General features: G+C 43.2%; 1 protein-coding gene across 1 annotated transcript; it reads left to right on the top strand.

The window, feature by feature from the left end:
* The first annotated feature begins 39 nt into the window (after positions 1–39).
* On the top strand, positions 40–9,581 carry treh (trehalase (brush-border membrane glycoprotein)). Its single transcript, XM_008289765.1, has 15 exons — positions 40–213; positions 805–905; positions 979–1,126; positions 1,210–1,297; positions 3,163–3,263; positions 3,413–3,505; positions 3,698–3,814; positions 4,088–4,210; positions 4,305–4,354; positions 4,821–5,021; positions 5,136–5,353; positions 7,474–7,585; positions 8,407–8,519; positions 8,613–8,666; positions 8,906–9,581. The coding sequence occupies exons 1-15, from the start codon at positions 131–133 to the stop codon at positions 9,041–9,043; spliced, it is 1,740 nt and encodes a 579-aa protein (XP_008287987.1). The 5' UTR covers positions 40–130; the 3' UTR covers positions 9,044–9,581.
* Positions 9,582–18,955: the final 9,374 nt, after the last annotated feature.

The raw sequence follows: 18,955 nt of genomic DNA, 5'->3' as shown, positions 1-18,955 counted from the left end.
GTGTTTTGTTGCTGTTGAACCGGTGTTTCAAAGCTAGGTGTCAGTGTGCCGCTGCTCTGCTCACACCTCCGTCTCCATATAAACCTCGGCCACAGTCGTCCTCTGGTGTCACTTCAGTTCACGGCTCAAGATGTACAACTTGATGGTGATTTGCTTCTCATCAGCGGCTCTCTTTGCCTGTGTGAAGAGCGCGACTCCTCCGCCTTGTGACAGGTAAGACGAACGACTCGGTGCTCTAAAAGGCTTTTGTATACACGAGTCCCTATTTAGACTTTCTGCTCTTCATCTCCGGATAATTCCATAAGAAAGTTCTCGTTATAAGGCCGTCTCAAAGCAGCGTCTGTAAGCATCTCCTTTCTAATTTAAAACCTTTTTATTAAATCATTGAACTGCTGAGTTGAAACCGCCGCAATGATCACAATCTGAAACACTGAAGAAGCTCTTTGATTAAACAGCTCCTCACGTCTTTAGCGGTGCTCAAATGGCAGAAATTCTGACAATTTTTTTGCCCTTGTTGAGCAAATGTTCCTAAAATAACAGGAGCTCTGGTGCTGCTGTTCAACCCAGTGAACTGAGCCTGGCTTTTCAAAGTGTTGAATCGACCTGCTGCGCCCGTGTTTCTCTTGATTGGGTTTGTGCCATTAAGTTGTCAGCAGACCTTTGCCCTCCTCTGCTCATTTTTAGTGATTTATCGCCTCCATGCAGGACTCTTAACAGGATTTGTTTGGCTACATTGCACCTTCCACAGATAAGCCTTTTTTTTAATGATATCTGTTAATAATAAATCCCAACTCTTCCTCTCAGTGAGATCTACTGCACCGGGCCCATCCTGCATCAGATGCAAAGCGCCAAGCTGTTTGATGATGACAAGTACTTTGTTGACATGAAGCTGAGGGCAGCTCCTGGTAAGTCACACTCATAAATGATGTCTCTATCTATCACCAAGTCCCCTCGCTTCCCGTGTCTGTCTTCCTGCAGATGTTGTGTTGTCGGCTTTTCACAACCTCTCAAACAAATTCCCAAACAAGAACGTCCCACCTGCCGACCTGCGGGAGTTCCTCGCTGCACACTTTGAGGATCCGGGGACGGAGTTTGAGCCGTGGACGCCGCCTGACTGGCATGACAAGTGAGATCCAGCTGTTGGCTCTCCCCACGCAGATCGCACTGAGGTTTTTAAATCGAGCCCGACTAACGTGGGTTGAATTTCAGGCCCAAGTTCCTGGGAGGAATCGCAGACGAGCAGCTCCGCAAGTGGGCCGGAGAGATCCACTCTCTGTGGAAGTCACTCGGCAGAAAGGTGACGAGGGGTCGACGCAGAATAAATATTTGAGCTTTAAACTATCTTGATGTTTTTTCACAATTTCAACTAAATTGCTGGAAATTTAACTTTATTTTTTTTGCTTTTTAAGAAATAATGATGCACATTTTTTTCCAATTAATTTAAAAAAATTATCCTGATTAATTCTTTTTTTTTTTTTTTTGCTACATCCCTAATAATAATTTTTCTGTTTTTAGTGTTTATAAGCAGCACCACATTTTCATTTCTAGTGTATTTCTACTCCACTCATATGTTTCTTCTGGCTAGAAATGATATAATTAAGCGACAAAAGACAGTAAAATATTGTGTTGTTGATAAATTAAACCTATTTCTGATCCTTTTTTACACTTCTACTAAAAAATGCCATGTCCATAATGATTCTCACTCGTCTCTTGGCAGATGTTGACAGTGGTTTCACTCCTCTTTTGTGACCATCTCAGCCTCTTTGAGTTTAAAAGGCTTCCTTGTTGTTGCCTTCTTTCAGCCATTTCTTGACCACTTTGGCTGCATGTTTCAGATCTTCTTGTTGGAGTTTCTCTTTAAGCTGACTGATGTTTTTTTTTTTTCTCACAAACCTCTTTGCTTTGACGAAGCTTGCCCGGCCCGTTGGCTAACAAACACTCCCACCACCACCGTGTTTGATGGTGCTCTTGGGGTTTGAAAGCTTCTCTTATCTTTCCTCAAACTCCTTCTCTGTCCAAACGGCTCCATTTTCATCTCATCCAAGCGCAGGACTGATGACCAAAAGCTTTCCTCTTCTTCATCCTTGTTCGGTGTCTGCCAGAGTCTTGGGATGTCGGTACCGGAGATTCCTCGGAGGTGATGCTTGGGTTCTTCTTGGCCACATCTGGCTTTCTAACGGGCCTAATGAGATTTTTCACAGCGTGGAACTCCTTGTACCTTTTTGCACTGTGGCCACTGACACTTGAAAACACTTGGATACGCTTTTCCTGCCTTGGGAGCAGCAACAATGTGCGACTTTCTCTCCGTGATGGACTCTAATAGCAAGCTCAGTACGCTTTTAGTTTTTAACAAAAAGTGACCAGAGAGCTGCTGCATTGGCTCTTCTCAGTTTAGAGTGAATTGAAGTGCTGTAGAAGCTCCATTCTTTTTCAGAAATGTATGAGAACTTCAAGGCATGTGATTTTTTGGCAATACTGTTGCTTGTTTTTTATCATTTCTAGACATAAGAAATCAAACAGAAATAAGATAAGAAAAAAAAAAGACTTGATTCATCCTTAGCTGGTGATATTTACATGGATGCAGATGAGGCATGAAAAGAAGCAGGTGTCACTGACATAAGTTGAAATTGACAAAAGTAATAATAAATAAAATTTAATGAACATCATGATATTGCTTTTGAATTGTGGTTCAACAGAAATATATATTTTAAAAAAAAGATTTTGGCCCACTGCTCATTAACAAAGTGCTCTAATTTGTCCAAGTGAGTTTTTTTTTTTTTTAATTTTTTTAAATTAATAATTTCAACCACAATTCAAAAGCAATGTCTTATTTCACTAAATTATAATTTAACAAATTTTTATTTATTATTACTTTTTTCAGTTTCTAGTTATTTGATTGTGATTTTTGCCTTTTCTTTAATGTAACTGTGTGAATAATTTATATATTGAGAAGGGAGTAGACCAGTGTTAACATGATGATATTACACATAAAGAGCTGTAATAAAACAGTGTTATATTTTACTGATTGATGCGGGAGAGCTGCAGCTGTTCCTGTTTGGGTTACATGGGAGCAAAAATTCCCTCTAAAATCAGAGTTTTGACGTGGCTGTGAATATTTTGAGCTCACCTGTAAACTCAGACTGAAAACGATTCCTCCTCCAGATCCGCTCCAGTGTCAGAGATCAGCCAGAGCTCTACTCGCAGATCTACATGCCGAACCCGCTCGTGGTGCCGGGAGGCCGCTTCAGGGAGCTCTACTACTGGTGAGCGAACAGCCTTTCACTCAGCTGTCTGTCAGGGTCACAGCGAGGACACATCGCAGCCAGAACCCAGGCTGGGGGTCTCTGCTGCTGAGGGCCCCGCCTGGGTTCTGGCGCTCAGACAGTGACGTGAGCCGCTCTGTGCCCAACAGGGACTCCTACTGGGTCATCAACGGGCTCCTGCTGTCAGAGATGACAGACACGGCCTCCGGGATGATTCAGAACTTCCTCCACCTCGTCAACAGGTGAGACCCCGAGCTCCTTTTCATCCTTCACAGCGCTTAAAAAGCCCACTGCAGGTAGTTTAGCATTCTCATTTTTGAATAATGACTCATTTAGCAAAGCCGAGTTGTTCACTTTGGTAACGGAGCTCTCGGGGGAATTTCAAGACTCGTGGAATAAAATATATATTTCTTTCTCCTCTCACCCTCTTAAAGATATGGCTTCGTTCCAAACGGTGGGCGGATTTACTATGAAAGGCGCAGCCAGCCTCCATTCCTCACACTAATGGTGGAGAGCTACTATCAAGCAACCCAGGATAAAGAGTTCCTCAGGTGATATTTAGGCCGGAGCTGACGTCCTGCCAGACACGCTGTTATTTGTCAGCTGCCTCCTGTTCCATCCAGAGTAGGGGAGGATAAAAATAAAAAAGAGAGAGAGGCACATTAAGCATCAAATCCTCGTGCCTTTCTCTGCCTCCGGTGTTTTATTATTTTTAAACCCATAATTAATGTGACACCTTGACACTCATGTGTAATAATATGAATGAATGCGAGAAGTGCTTTGAATTAAAGAAAACCTCCTGCTGTCTGTTGCAAAACGTGTAGAGCGGCTTTACCGGTTCTGGAGAAGGAGCACGAGTTCTGGATGAGGAACCGCTCGCTGGCCGTAAAAGTAAACGGGGCGTTGCATGTACTGAACCGGTATGACGGGATGGCCGACTTGCCGAGGTACGTCTCACTGAAATACACCGAGTCGTAAAAGCAAAATAAAAGAAGACGTACAGTCTCCACCTTCACTGACCGCGTCTGTCTTTATTTCAAGGCCTGAATCCTACACAGATGATCTGGAGTTAGCTGAAGGACTCACTGATGGTAATGAGTGATTGCTTTTATTCCATGAAAGCAACTGTGAGGTGCTGCATTTCATAATTACCCCTCAGTAGAAAGAATGAAATAGATTCCCGTTGATTTAAGGATCAACTGTGCAAAACAAATTTGCCTGAATGCATCATCCTGTAATGAATACTTATGTTAAACTCACTGAACAGTTTCATCACTAAGGAAAGCTGTTTGACACGACTTCTGCAAACGTGAATGTGTTTTCGCTCTTTACTGACGCTGTCTTTTTTAATTACTGACAAATATTCAGTGTCATAAAGTTATTTTCTACACAGCTTCTGAAGCTCCAACATGAGGCTGGCTCTTTTATTTTTTTCACCCCCACATCTAGTTACAAGACATACATGAATAAGTAATGAATGTTAGATGCTGATTTGTTTTGGCTCTACATGTAATTTTCTGTGTTTTTTTTTTCCCCTCCCCGTCTTCTTGCCCTCAGAGCTTAAGCAGCAGCTGTGGCTGGATCTGAAAGCGGGTGCAGAGTCTGGCTGGGACTACACATCCCGCTGGTTTATAGACGGCGACGGCCACAACGACGGCACCCTCAGAGACATTCGCGCCAGCCAGGTCCTGCCCGTTGACCTCAACGCTCTGCTGTGCCGCAATGAGAAAACTCTCGCTTCGTTTCACCGGCTGCTGGGTGAGAACAGGAGCAGCCTCTGACCTTGAAGCCAGCTTTCGGCCCGGCACACGGAGGAGGGGGGTTTAGCTCCTAACTGGCGTTACGTAACGGTGATGTGCTGCTTCCTGACAGGTGATGGTGACTCAGCTGCACGGTTCGACCGGGCTGCAGCCCGCAGACTGGAGGCGATGGAGCTGCTGCTGTGGGATGCTGAGAGGGGAGCCTGGTTTGACTACAGCCTGGTGACGTTTTCCAAACACTACCACTTCTACACCTCCAACCTGGCGCCCATTTGGGCTCAGTGCTATTCTCGGCCTGAGATGGGAGAGAGGGCCGTGCAGTATCTGAAGGTTGGTGGATGGCTGAGGCTTCGTTGTGCTTTCAACCCTCCCTCTGCTCGGGTTTCTGGGTGGGTTTTGTTTTGCTCCTCTCTCACTGTGGGCTCATTTTTCACTGGAGTCCTTCACTTGTACAGAAAAAAGGCTAGAAGTAGAAAGAACTCACAGGTATAAGCTGCATTTCAAATCCCAACCCAACATTCTCCATGCGCCCACAAGTGTTACCAGTATTGCAACAGAAAGTAAAAGCTCCTGATGTTATAGAGGATATTTGAAAAGGCCTATTTACACTTTTATCCACACTGCTCTGCACACGAGCCGTGGAAACACATTTCACCATGCTGGATGTATGCTGCTCCTCTGTACGCTGTTGCTGAGCCATGCTGCATTCATTTTATTTGCCAGGTTTGCTTATTTTTCTCTCGGCCTCTCTTGTAATCAACTCTCTGCTCTGTGCAAACACTGCTGGAAGTTCAACCAAAAGGTCCTTTAATTCAGGGGTTCTCAACCTGTTCTGGGTGGGTCGTGGACAGCTGGTCAAACTTAAATAATATATAATGTGCGTCTCAGGTTGGACTTATTTTTTAATTTTGAAAAAACTTTTATTTTGACAGGCATGGCAACCATCGTTTGTTTATTTTAAGTTTGTGTTGATGTTGGGATGCAAGATGGCAAAGCGCAAATATGACCCGGAGTATTTAAAATGTGGATTTTCATACTAGGGCTGGACTGAGAGCAGCTCTGTCTCCTGTCACCCCAGACTCTGAAACTCTAATCAGGAGTAGAGCACGTGTCCAACTGTCTCATTAACTTCAACAAATGACCTGATCAGGCCAAAACTGTATTTTCGAGTAGTTTTGATATTTATTTTATTCACGTTTGTACATGCAGTTGTCATGATCCTCCTTAGTTTCTTATTAATTTGCTCAAAATGGAGTGAAAACATGTTGTTTTGTGCCCTTTTTTTTGCATGCAGTTGTCATGGTCCAGTTACTCTGCACGGTTATATGCTCTGAAATGCATGTTGCACAAGAAACTATATTGAATATTGAATTCTAAAAAAAAAAATTGGTTCACGACTTAATGACCATGGGACAATGTGGGTCCCCGGGTGAGACCAGTTGCTTTAATTAATCTCACGTGACTTTTGGTCACAGCTGAGCCAGTTATGACTTCTTAGTGTCACTGAGGAGCACAAAGTTTTTGATTTTTTGTTGCAAACTGTTTATTTTTTGGTGATTTTTTATAAATGAGGCATGCAGAGTGAAGTGATTTTGATGAAATGTCATAATTTTAAGCTGAGATTTAATTATAACAGCAGACATGATGCATTCATTGAAGCCGAAAATCCGATAATTCTGTATTTTTACAGTTTTTAGCTTTGATAAATGGCATAATTTTTGCAATTTTTACTGAAAAAACCCCCCAAAACTTTAAAATATACCAGCATGTGTCAGGAGTTTCAGTTTTAATTTTAATTTCAGAAGAATAGATAATGGGTAATTCCTTCAAACTACGATAGGTACATGTTTTTCCTTATCTTAAATCAAACTTCTATCTATGCTTTATATATATGTAGTCTTTAAAATATCTTACTTATAGATAGAAAATATATATAATACCTATTAATTACATATAGATTGTTTACTAGTCACAAAAATGTGCACAAGAGCAAACCCCCAGTGTCTCTGGATTAACTCCCAGAACATGATATGAACAGATTTCATGTGGACTTTTTTCCTCAGTGGAAAGTAGTTCCAGTGGAGAAAGCCCAGACGCCATTAGATTCCATCAGAGGTAAGTGAGAAGTCCTGTATTCATGGCGTTTGTGTGAAAGCCCTCCTCAGTGTGTATTTATCCAGATCAGGTCCAATGAACACGGATGATTGGACGTCAAATGCTGTCGCAGCTCGGCCACCGAGCCGCACACATCTGCACACAGCTGTCTCCTCACAGCTGAGGCTTTAAACACTTTGCCCGACTCGCTCCTTGACGGTCACTGTGGGAGGAGAGCCCACAGCAGCCTCCATGAGCTCGCAGGACGATGCTCACCTGCTCCAGCAGATGGCACACAAACACTACGCAGGTCTCATCCATGCATTTGCTTTTTTTTTTTTCCCCTATCTGTGCAGGGGAGTGGTGCTCTCCAGTTCCCCAACGGAGTGCCCACGTCACTGAAGGATTCTGGGCAGCAGTGGGACTATCCGAACGCGTGGCCTCCTTTACAGCACATGCTCATTGAAGGTAGGGAAACGATGTTTAAATGTGCCACCGTGAGAATTTACTGAAAAATCCCATTTGATGAAGCAGCATTTGTTCAAAATAATGCTGTGATAAATGCACATTTCTGTAAATGCACAACAAAATCAGCCCAGCAGGCTACTTCCACGTGATTCGTACCAGTTTTGTGCTCCGGCTCCGTCAACATGCAACGATACAATGACTAGCACCGACTAATGAATCAGCCAAACTCCTGACCTTCAGCTGATCGAACATCCTCATCCCAAGGTCTCCTCAGCGGCTCATCCGGCGCTTTTTGATCGTGTTACACAAGCTTTCCTCGGCAGATGAAGTCCCCCAGTTGTCAGTAAATTGTCCGCGTTCAACGTTCTGAGCACGTCAAGGGCTTCGGCTCGGCGTTGACCTTGACTGCAGATTTTGTGTTTTAATTTGGCCGCTGTTTACATCCACATCAGACGCACAGTGTAAGGACTGCTCACCTTCGGTTTCCACATTTGTTTTTCGCCCGGCTCTTCCTCGGTAACGCCCTCGTGGGCCTGCATAGCAACTATATTCATTTTTTCCCTTCTTGCTTCAGGGGTTTTTACACCTTCAGCTTGGTCTTCATCGAGTAAGAAACCTGCTCAGCTGCACTGAAACCTAAAAACTGTCTAGACTGGTCAAGAAATTGCACTGTTTGGGTGTAAAAAATCCACTCTGCTGTTTCGTAGCCTTTATGTTTAGCAATATTTCTGCATGTTTCATTTCAAATTCATTGTGCTGGAGTTCAGAGTCAACATAACGAATCATATTTGCTTTCTGATGGGAATCTCGTCGTGTTCCAGGTTTATCCAAACTGCCTTCAGAAGAAGCCCAACAGCTGGCGTTTGATTTGGCCCAGCGTTGGATCAAGACAAACTGGTTGGCCTACATTAAGTATGAAGCCATGTTTGAAAAGGTGAGTCTTTCAAGGCTTCGGCACTTCAGAGCTGGCGTTGCTCTTTGATAAGGCGGCGGACTCAGAATGTGTAATTTTGGCTCCTCCTGACAGTACGATGTGAACGGAGATGGCAAACCTGGCGGTGGAGGAGAGTACGTGGTTCAGGTATGTGCATGTGTTGATGCTGTAAAACTAATGTGCTTACACTCACTAATTTCATGCAAAGCCCTGACTGTTTTTTTCCTTTCCTACCTCTGCTTCTTAACACATTTGCATGCTCTCGTGCACGCCGTCACTCCTCCTCATTCTTCATTGTCATCTGCTCGTGTTGTGAGTCTTTTACTGGATTTTGTTGCTTTGCCTCAGCCTAACGCTCTGCTGCTTTGTCCCCCCTCCTCCTGTAGCTGGGCTTCGGTTGGACCAACGGCGTGGCCCTGCAGCTCATGGACCAGTATGGGGCGACTCTCGCGTCAGGAGGCCGACACGTGTCTTCTGGCCTCCTGCTGCCTCTGGTCACCGCAGCCGCGCTGGTGTTGCAGTGAATCAGAGGTGTCAAAAGAGCCCGACTGAAGGTTGGATTTCATTATTGCTGGTTTCACTCCTCCTGCATCGCCTCCGAGCGCTGACAGACGTTCAACAAACACAAACTGACATCACCACCGAGACCACGCTGTGCATATTTTAACTCCTCTAAATCCAATATGATCAGGATCGGTTTTATTTTTCAGAAGGAACGGGATAGGATTTATGATAACTCGGGATTACTTTGATGAATATTTTAGTATTTATCCTCAGAGATAAATGATCCTTGGCTTTATCGGAGGATGCAGATCATTTAGGCACTTCTGGACTCCTTCGAGTAATGCGGGCTGCTGCTGCTCCTTACATCACAACATTAACTTGTCCCAGATATTGAACTGACATTATAAACAGTTATTCACCTAATTCAATTATAAAGTTTATTGCTGCAGTGTAGCCGAACTCCCACGGAGCTCCTCCATTTGCATGCAAAACCGAAGTCGGAATGTAAATGAGGTTGTGTGAGAAATAAAATGTGAAGCATTAAATATATTTGGAACACAGCGGTCTTTATTCTGCGTAATGTGTTACACGTCTGACGTTTTATTGAATTCCTACGAGCCAGTCGGGAAGCGTTAGGCGGCCGCGGTGATGTGTCACGTCAAAAAAAACGGTGTTAAAATACAGCTTGCTTAAAATGCTAATTTTTGCATTATGAATACAGGTTGTGCTTATGTGGGAATTATTTCCTCTCCAGCAGCTGTGCATGAGGCAACGCTGCACGTTCAGATGACCTTTGTTGCTTTTAAAAGATGCATCATACAAGTAATAGTGTTGTCTCACCAGCTTCGACATAAAAACCACCGCGGATACACACTCAAACCTTTTGGCGATAATAAAAGTTGCGTTTGAATGAGTCAGTCCGAGAAGTCAAAGGGCTCGAAAACTTTAAGAATTCACGATAAACACTGGACTGAAACTCCCAGAAATGTGTCAATAATTTCAAAAAGAAACAAAGACTTTTTTTTTTTTTTCACCACTTCTGTTTGTTCCAAGAAAAGCTCCGTCTGCCTTTTGCCATTTCTGCTTACATCTGTGGCGACATGCTGGTCAAGCATGAAATTAAGTCCATATAGATATTCAAATGGTTGTCAAAAAAAAAAAGTAATGAGAAATTTGCCTTTTTAAAGAAGAAATTGCATCCTCCTTGGCTGGTGCCGATATGAAGCCCGAGCAGGGATTTCGCCGCATCTCTCTCCTTAGCATGAGTGAACACAACAGATTGACTGTGCAATTTAAATAGGCAAAAGGCCAATAGGCGCAGCAGTCCGTGCAACCCCAAAGATCACACTCTGGTAATGTGCTATTGTGGGTCTCCATCTACAAGGCATATCGCTGCCTCTTTCTTTTTTCTGCACAACCGCGACGCCCATACAGCAGCAGCCATGTGTAGCTATGCTGGCGGAGATGTTTAAGCAGCAGGCGGCAGTCATTGTGTTTGCAGGCCTCGCCGACGGCAGCAACTCAAGTAGAACCTGCTCCGTTTGATAACTCGCACATTACCATGCTGTTTTAGCACAAACGCGCCGCGCTCGGTTAATGAGATCGAGCCGCAAAGTGTGGAGGGAGTCGTCCGGCGGTTAAGTGGCGACGAGGCCCGACGCCGCGGTGTGTTTGCGTGCGCGCACGTGCGTGTGCGTTTAATTACACAAATCTGAGGACATTATTCTAAGAAGCACATTGGATGGGCGGTACATGAATTGTAAAGCAGCGGTGACAACTGCATTACATGTTGTTGTGGAAGTAAAGGTCAGGGTGTCTTGTCCTCACCAGTCACGCAGTAACTAGCGCCGCATACAAATGAGCATCCACACGAAAACTGCAGGAATTTCACTTTTTTTTTATCCGTGGTCTAAAGATTTATTGTTTACAGGGAACTGACCTGATGTTTTTACAGCAGAGAGGAAGGAAGTCTTTAAAATTCAACCTGAATCTTCATAAATCTTCTCCACTGCATGTACCTCTGGCCATAGATATGTTAAAAAATACTACTGACACCAAGGCAGTCCCTGATTTCCATAATGAGAATAAGATGCAGGATGATATGCAGAAATGTGTGAAATCGTATCAAACAGGGGCAGAATGTGGAGGAAAAAAAAAAAAAGTCGGCGCGGACAACAATGGAGGTGGATTTCTATCTGAATGTGTGTGTGTGGCTCCAGACGGAGGCCTTCATTACTGCTACCTGGCTCAGCCTTCACTGGCCCCTGCAGCACACATCACAAAGGCTGCTCATTATCCACCGAGTCCTCGTGGTGCCGGTGCCGAGTCCCTGCAGAACCCGGCGCTGCACCGTCGGGATAATCCCCCCCCCCACCACCACCGCAGCGCCGCAATCCGTGGAGGAAGTCTGGCTGTCTGATGCCGAATCAGAGAGTCATCATTCCCATTCAATACGCTCCGATCGATAGCTCGTTGAGGGATCAGGCCTGTGTCTCTGTGCAGCGTATTTTCCCTAATGATGAGCGTGGCCTCCACAAAAAAAAAAAAAAACTGGTTTGTGTCTGACTTAGTGGCTAAACTGTTTGGAGATTAAGCCAACTCCTTGACCTCTAAACTGGAAGGATTGCCTAACTGGAGGCATTATACGGACAGATAGGAGATAGCTTAGTGATATTGATCCGGCACCGTCCGGAGATATCCGACTTTTTATGATCAATAACTCTTGAAGGAATCGTTCCAGTAGAATTTCTCTTGCTTAAGAGGAGATTTGAAAATTCAATCTGATGGAAGGAAGAGTTACCGGCGAGGGAGGATTTAATATCGTCTCAGCTGATCTGCAACCTTGAACCTGAGCCCTGGAGGAATCTCTCAACCAGCGACACAAAGTAATTCACCTCACTTATGCATTTCACGAGTTTCATTGTGAAGGTCCTCGTGCATGTTTCTCTGTGACGCTCTTTAGTGAAGCTGCAGATGTCTTCTGGTTTCCTCGGAGCATGTCTTATCTAAAGTCATAGCCTATACAAAGAACCTTTATGTGCTTTATGTCGGGCTGGTAGTTACTTTCACGTCAACAAAGAGTTGCTTTGTTTGTAACCTGCATTTGAAATTAATACTTAAAGTCCACGTAAAGGAAATTCTCTGGAGCCCCCTAAAGGTCATAGTGGTGTTTTCTAATGGACTGCTTTTGTGTTCTCACCATAAGAACCTTCCCAGCTAGTATCCAGTGTTCCCACAATGTTTGCTAACATTACCTACAAGTTCTAATAATAGACAAAGTTCAAATGAGCCTTTTAAGAATGATTTAATTTCCAATAATGTTCCTGTAGCGTAATATAATGTTTTAACGAGGATGTTCTCAGGAACACAGATTATATTCAACGATAACAACGGAGAAACGTTTGCAAACCAACATTTAAAAAAACTTTTTCCCGATGTTATCAAGGCTTCAGATGGTTTTTTAACGAAACGTAAAAATAATAACAAAGGTGGAACATTCTTCCTGCAATGTTGTGCGATAGATCTGATCTATTAAAGGTAGAACATTTTGCTTTATGTTGAGGGAACAGATTCTAGAACATTCTCCTATAAAACGTCAACCAACATCAAGCAAACGTTTTCAAGATGTTAGCGAGACCCCAGATGACGTACGATGAACACAGTCCTGTAATGTGATATGTATATATATATATAAACAAAAGTGGAACGTTCTGCCTGTAATGTTTTGAGGACATTTTAGGGATTTTGGCGAGGAACACGTTGTAGAATCTATAGAACGTTTTCAAAGTGTTCCACAGTGTTGCATGATAACAAACATAGTAACAATGTTATCAGCACACATTTTTAGAGATTCTGGGAACTAAAGGAACACCTCCTGCTGAAAACATTAGTAGAACTTTCTCAGAACGTTGTAGGAATTTAAAAAAATTCTAGTTTGAATAATGATAATATGGAAGCTGAACTCTGGCCATTTTTCCCAAAACTCCCCACATCAAAGTCAGATATTTGAACGAACACGCTCAGTGTAACAAGTTCTAGCAACGTTAGAATTAGAATAAAATTCGAAAAAAACTTTATTGATCACTTCGATACAAGACCTCAGGGAAATTGCTATAAAGTTAAAGAATATATGTGTTAAAGCATAACAGTCAGTCTAACAATGTTCTCACCAAACACCATTTATTATTTTGGTATCCTGCCTTAAAGGTGAACATTCTGGGAAATAAAAACTGAAAGCATTAGTAGAACCTTGCAGAACCTTCTCAGAATGTTGTAGGAATTAAAGAAAATTCGANCTTAAAGGTGAACATTCTGGGAAATAAAAACTGAAAGCATTAGTAGAACCTTGCAGAACCTTCTCAGAATGTTGTAGGAATTAAAGAAAATTCGAGCTTGGATAATGATAATATGGAAGCTGAACTCTGCTCATTTTTCTCAAAACTCCCACGTCAAAGTCCGATATTTGGAAGAATGCTCTCAGTTTTGTAAGTTTTAAGAACATTAAAGCATAATGATGTAATTTTTAAAATATTCTAGTTTGGATAATGATAATATGGAAATGGAACTCTGCTCATTCCTACCCAAACCTCACTATCAGGTATTTGGAAGAATGCGCTCTGTTTTAAGAATGTAACTGTCTAACGTTGTTCTCCCCAAACATTATTAGAACATCTTTTGGTATCCTGCCTTAAAGAAGAACATTCTGGGAACTAAAAAACTGAAAACATTCGTAGAACTTCACAGAACTTTCTCAAAACCGTGTAGGAATTTTTTAAAAAGTTCGGAATATGAAAACTGAACGTGGATGTTTGACATGACTCTGCTCATTCCTACCGAAACATCACCATAAAAGTCAGATATTTGAAAGAACGCTCTGTTTTAAGAATGTTAAAGCATAATGGTCTAAAAATGTACATGATTAGAACATGTTTTGGTATGCTACCTTACTAAAAAACAATCGTGGAACTTTGCAGGACCTTCCAAGAACATGTATGGAATAAAAGCAGTTCTATCTGGGTTTCGTGTGCTGGTCCCGTCCAGCTGTAACACGCTGCTGGTTGGTTGGAACCGATGTGCAGACAGAACAGAGAGGAGCCGGGACGTGACCCAGTGTGCGACGCATTCTCTGCGTGTTATTCATTTTTATATCTGGTCCTGCGACAGCGTCCAGCTGCTGGTTGTGAGCGCAGCTGCAGCTCTGCGTGCTGCGGCTGGATGTGCTGCTCGGACTTCAGCTGCCGCTCTGGATGTGTCCAGCTGGTGCTGTTTGAACCCGCGGCGCTCCTGTGACAGATGTGTTTGTTTGTTTTATTCAGGAGTTCAGGAATGCGACCGCTTTAATTCAGCTCCGTTACAGCCAGTAAACCTGCATATGTCACAGCGGAGGGTGCGCCGACTCCTGCTAAGTGCATTAACTAATACAGCAACATGTAAGCTGTAGTCTGAGGCTGTTTCTGACAACAGAGAGTCATGTTTCCCCCAAACTGGCTGTGAGCTTTAACTGGAAGTTACCATAGATTGTATAAAAGATGGACGTAGCTACCGTGACGTCACCCGTTGGTTTCTGCACTGAGAAAATGAAGCCAGGGTTTTGCTACTTCCTGGTTGACATCTTGGATTTTTGGAGCAAAAATCGTCGGAGGGGGGCGGAGCCATAGGAGCAGCGATTGGTCAGATGGATTGAGAGGCGGGCCCTCTCTGCCCCGCCCACATTTACCGCCTTCTGCTCGCTTCATCTGTATGGTTGCTGCCGACTGTCAATCAAGCCAGCCACGCCCCTTGCCCCGCAAAATGTTGATGATTTTTTAAAAATTCAGTATTGATTTATTTTCTGATTGGCCACCTGATCTCTGGATTTGACTATGAAAACTAATAAGAAAAAAATCCTGAGCTGTAGGAATGTAGTATTTTGTGATCACTTCTTTTCCAATTCCAGTCTATGGGAGCCAGGGCTTTTTGGAGCCAGCAGCAAGTGGACGTAGTGATGTTGCAGGTTTTTGACACTTCCGGGTTGGCTTCATTTTTCAGGGCCGGTTGCTACGTCCATCTTTTATACAGTCTATGGTCGTTACCAACAACTGCTCATGTGGATCAGAAGGAAATTTACAAGTGTTGCAAGAAAACTACAATCAAAGAAGTCTCCTTGTGACACTTGTTGGGTTCTGATTTCTTTTATAAATGCATCATATGTGTCAGAAAACGTGTGTGGAGCTTGTTTTTTTTTTTTTTTATCACTTCTGTGGTCAGGCAGGTTAGAATTAATGACTGTATGACGCACCGCAGCCACACTTAGCTAATTAATGCAGGTAATTTATTCCACAGTTGCCAAGTGACAAAAACATTCAGTTTTCTACAGTCTGCATTTGTGATTTCACATCTTCGCTGTTTGGTGAAAACAAGTCTGTTTGTACGGATTCAGAGCAGACAATCATCTTTTTTTCTTGATTTTGAAACCTGAACTTGCTGGTGTATTATTATTTTTTTTAAATCATTCAAATTTGCTCATTGCTAACTCAGAAAAAAAGACTTTTAAGGCCACAGAAAGTCTCTTAAACCTCTATTATGTTGTATATTAATGCCTAAATATAAAACAACTTATTAAAAAAGCATCCTGAGCTATTAAAAGTCAAACACTCCCAAACCCTGCTACCTTCAGCGGTGTGTGGGTGTGGTTTGATCAGATTTAATTGCGGCTGTTGGCAGCAGCAGCAAACAACTGTCAGCGCATGTTGAATCAGACGTAGTTAAACTGATTCTCGTGCACAAGCATGTTCCCGAGCCTCACCTACTTCAGATGAGGCCAAAACACAGAAATACAAAAAAAAAAAAAGCTGATACCGTTTAAAGTCTGTTAAAGTGGTTTCATATCATTGGAATTTAAAGCGAGGACGCCTCAAAGCGAGATTTACAGGAATGAATGAATAAAAAGGTTTAACAAACCGCTCCCACATTTGTGTTCCAAATTAAATTTTCCAGACATCTCAGAGGGATGAACCCACATTTTTTTTTTCTTTTTTGCTATCTGGTGGCCCTCCTTCAGGCCAAAACATCGAACTGTTGTCCAAACGTGCCGCTGTGAGGTGGTAGAGCTCCGCGCCGTATTGGATGATGTGCCTTGTTTACCCCGCTATGCCATTTTGTTCTGGTGGGCGTACAATCAATACGGACACCACAAAAGCCAAATCAGTATTTGCAGTGTGGCACAGTGTCCTCGCCGGCCAGTGGAAGGTTTTTTTACTCGGTGCTTTACATGGGTAAAGAAAAGAACTAATCACACACTGTGAGTTTGTCTCTGAAGGCGTTTTTTTTGCTGTGAACCAGGAGCCAGGAGGAGCTTTTTCCACCATCCCCATTTTTTCCATCATCCAGCTGAGTGTGGGGTGTCTGTATGATTACTGGCTCAGATCAATAGTCTGCTGTTGGTGAGGACTTGAATTGTTAGATTTGGGCTGCACACTCTTGGCTCTTCTGTGCGAGGGAGATGGTTTTGTTTTGTCGGCGTAATCGAGAGCGATCACGCGTTTTGTACATGACACGGGGAGAGGTCACCGAACGCTTGCGGGGTAGTTTTGTTGCCGAGAGATGAAAGTTGCGCTAACTGAGCTCGCGCCATCGCAGAACATACTGTGTTAGCAAACGGCGCGAGGCCATCGGCGCGCACGGCGAGCTCGACTTGCACCGGTGGCTCCGTCGAGGGATGCAAAACAAGTCAGTCAAAACAGCCAAGCAGGGGAGGCCGAGCCTGGAGAGGAGGGCGAGCCAGAATCAGGAGGGGAAGGGAGTGAAAGAGAGCACACGAGGAGTCCTGCTTATTACAGCTGCACAGATGGTGCAGCAGATGAAGTGGGAGGGTTAGATGGATAGATAAGGAGCGCGAGTAAGAAAAGGGAAAGAGAGGAATGGCAGGAGAGCACGCGTTTGACAGTGTACATAAGGATCTCCCGATTGGAGAAGTTCCAAGGGAAACACTTAAATATTTATTGTTTCTGTGGCTGGTTGGAAACTTTTTCCTTCCACCTCCCATTCGTCAGCAAGAAAAATGGCTGAGGTGCCGCCCGTGAAATATTAATTCCATTGCAGTGAATGCTAAAGGTAGAAAAGATGGAGCGGCATACGGCTGCGAGATCCTGAGGGAAAGAACACGAGGTTCGCAACTCGGCAGACGAGGAGGAGGAAAAAAAAAAAAAAAAAAGGGTCGGAGCGGTGAGGACACACGGCGAGAAGAGGAGGAAGAGAAGGGAGGAAATTAAATTATCAGGAGGAGGATTCAGTGGGGCTCATGAGTCGGCAACTGCAAGGGAGAAATATTTGAATAGCCCAGATTTTGTGCTTTGCAAGCTATTATTCCAGGCGCAGTCAATATTCATTCCGTCTGTCTTCCAGTGATAAATGCAGAAGTAAGGAGAGGAAAAGGACATTTCATGCTTGCATTTAACCAAAAAAAATAAAAAAATCAACATAAAACAGCAACCTACAGCAGCTTCTACAGCAGCACTCCTCTCAAGTCGTTTATTTTTGTTAGATTATTTTTTTTAACATTCGAATTCAGATCCCGCAGAGTTGAGATAATAAATTACATTTCAATCAAGAAGGGGAAGGAGAGCGTTGTTACGGAGAGACGTGTGATTGCGGTTTTGACATTAGTACGCAGACATAAATATATGCTTTTCAGTGATTAGACCCTGTTGAGAATTCACGGTCTCGTCTCACTGTAATCTACACGCTGGGGGTTAAAAAAAAAAAAAAACAGCTCGTGTGAGCGAGCCTGCTTACTCTCAGCCAAATGTTCCTTTAATGTACACGGGAGTTTCAGTCAGGCAGAATTTCACAGTTTTACCTCTAATGATGAAATGTAAATTAAAGGATGCACCTGTGTGTCCCAGTTACAACAGAACTCAGAGAGCTTGCATGTATGTTTGAGGGCTGAGGGGATATTCGCTGATGTCTTGCAACTCGTTTTGACTGATTTGCACGTTTGTTTCCAACAGTACACAACAGAGGGGTTGTGCAATATCACCTAAATGAGTCAAAACTGTGGCAGACTGCCTTATTTCTAAATTGACTCGTAGACTGTTTCCTCCTATAAACAATCAAAAATAAGTACTTTGTAAACCCCAAAGTAGAGACTCAGTACAACAAAAGTGAACACACCTGTGATCAATGAAACTAAATCGCAAACACCTGTGATTCCCAATCAAGCTAACGACATGGTTGTAAATGAGCTGTCAACATTAAGGCAATTTAAGGTATTCACAAAAAAGGATCTACGTTTTCAAAAATAACATTGTTCACAGCAGATCGTTTAAAAAAAAATCTTCGTTTACACAAACCCACCCAAAGAGCTGCTATGAGCTGCCAAACCTATAGGGGGCAGTGTAATGAGGAGAGTAAAGCCATGCTAGCCAATCAGAATCCTGGAAAAAAACACAACAACGAATGGAACGAATTACTTCCTGTTAACGATAATGGCGCGACGGTCGTTCGTTTGGACCGACAGACAAGTGGAGCTACTCCTCGATGTGGTGTTGGAGTACAAAACAACTAAAATACTTGAAAATATTGACTTTCTATCACAGTAGTTAAACTGTAAACACGAGTCGCACACATATGACGCTGATGACGATCACATGCAAAAGTAAAGACGGAGTTTTTCCAAATCTCCACTGTGACCAGAGTTTTCAGATATGATCGTCTTTGGTGACTCGTATCTTTGTTTACATGTAAACCAAAGGCCCAAACGCATTTAAATATCACAGATTTTGTTACATGTAAACGGGGTCTAAAACTCTAATAGTTGTGGAGCTACATGCTGTGTCCATCTGCATGTCACACTGAAAAGAATTGCAAGAGGAACCGAAAAATCAGATGGAGTGACTTCAGAGACAAACAAATCAGTTCAAACACAGTTGCAGCACTAATCAGTCGGTCAAGAA

The sequence above is a fragment of the Stegastes partitus genome, unplaced genomic scaffold (assembly GCF_000690725.1).
Source record: "Stegastes partitus isolate 25-593 unplaced genomic scaffold, Stegastes_partitus-1.0.2 Scaffold635, whole genome shotgun sequence".
Taxonomy (NCBI): domain Eukaryota; kingdom Metazoa; phylum Chordata; class Actinopteri; family Pomacentridae; genus Stegastes; species Stegastes partitus.
This window is presented reverse-complemented; position numbering and strand designations above follow the sequence as displayed.

Coding starts and splice junctions, on each gene's coding strand:
- treh (XM_008289765.1), top strand. CDS start 131: ATGTACAACTTGATGGTGATTTGCTTCTCATCAGCGGCTCTCTTTGCC. Junction 3,264..3,412: donor TTCAGGGAGCTCTACTACTG/GTGAGCGAACAG, acceptor TGTGCCCAACAG/GGACTCCTACTGGGTCATCA. Junction 7,586..8,406: donor ACAGCACATGCTCATTGAAG/GTAGGGAAACGA, acceptor GTCGTGTTCCAG/GTTTATCCAAACTGCCTTCA.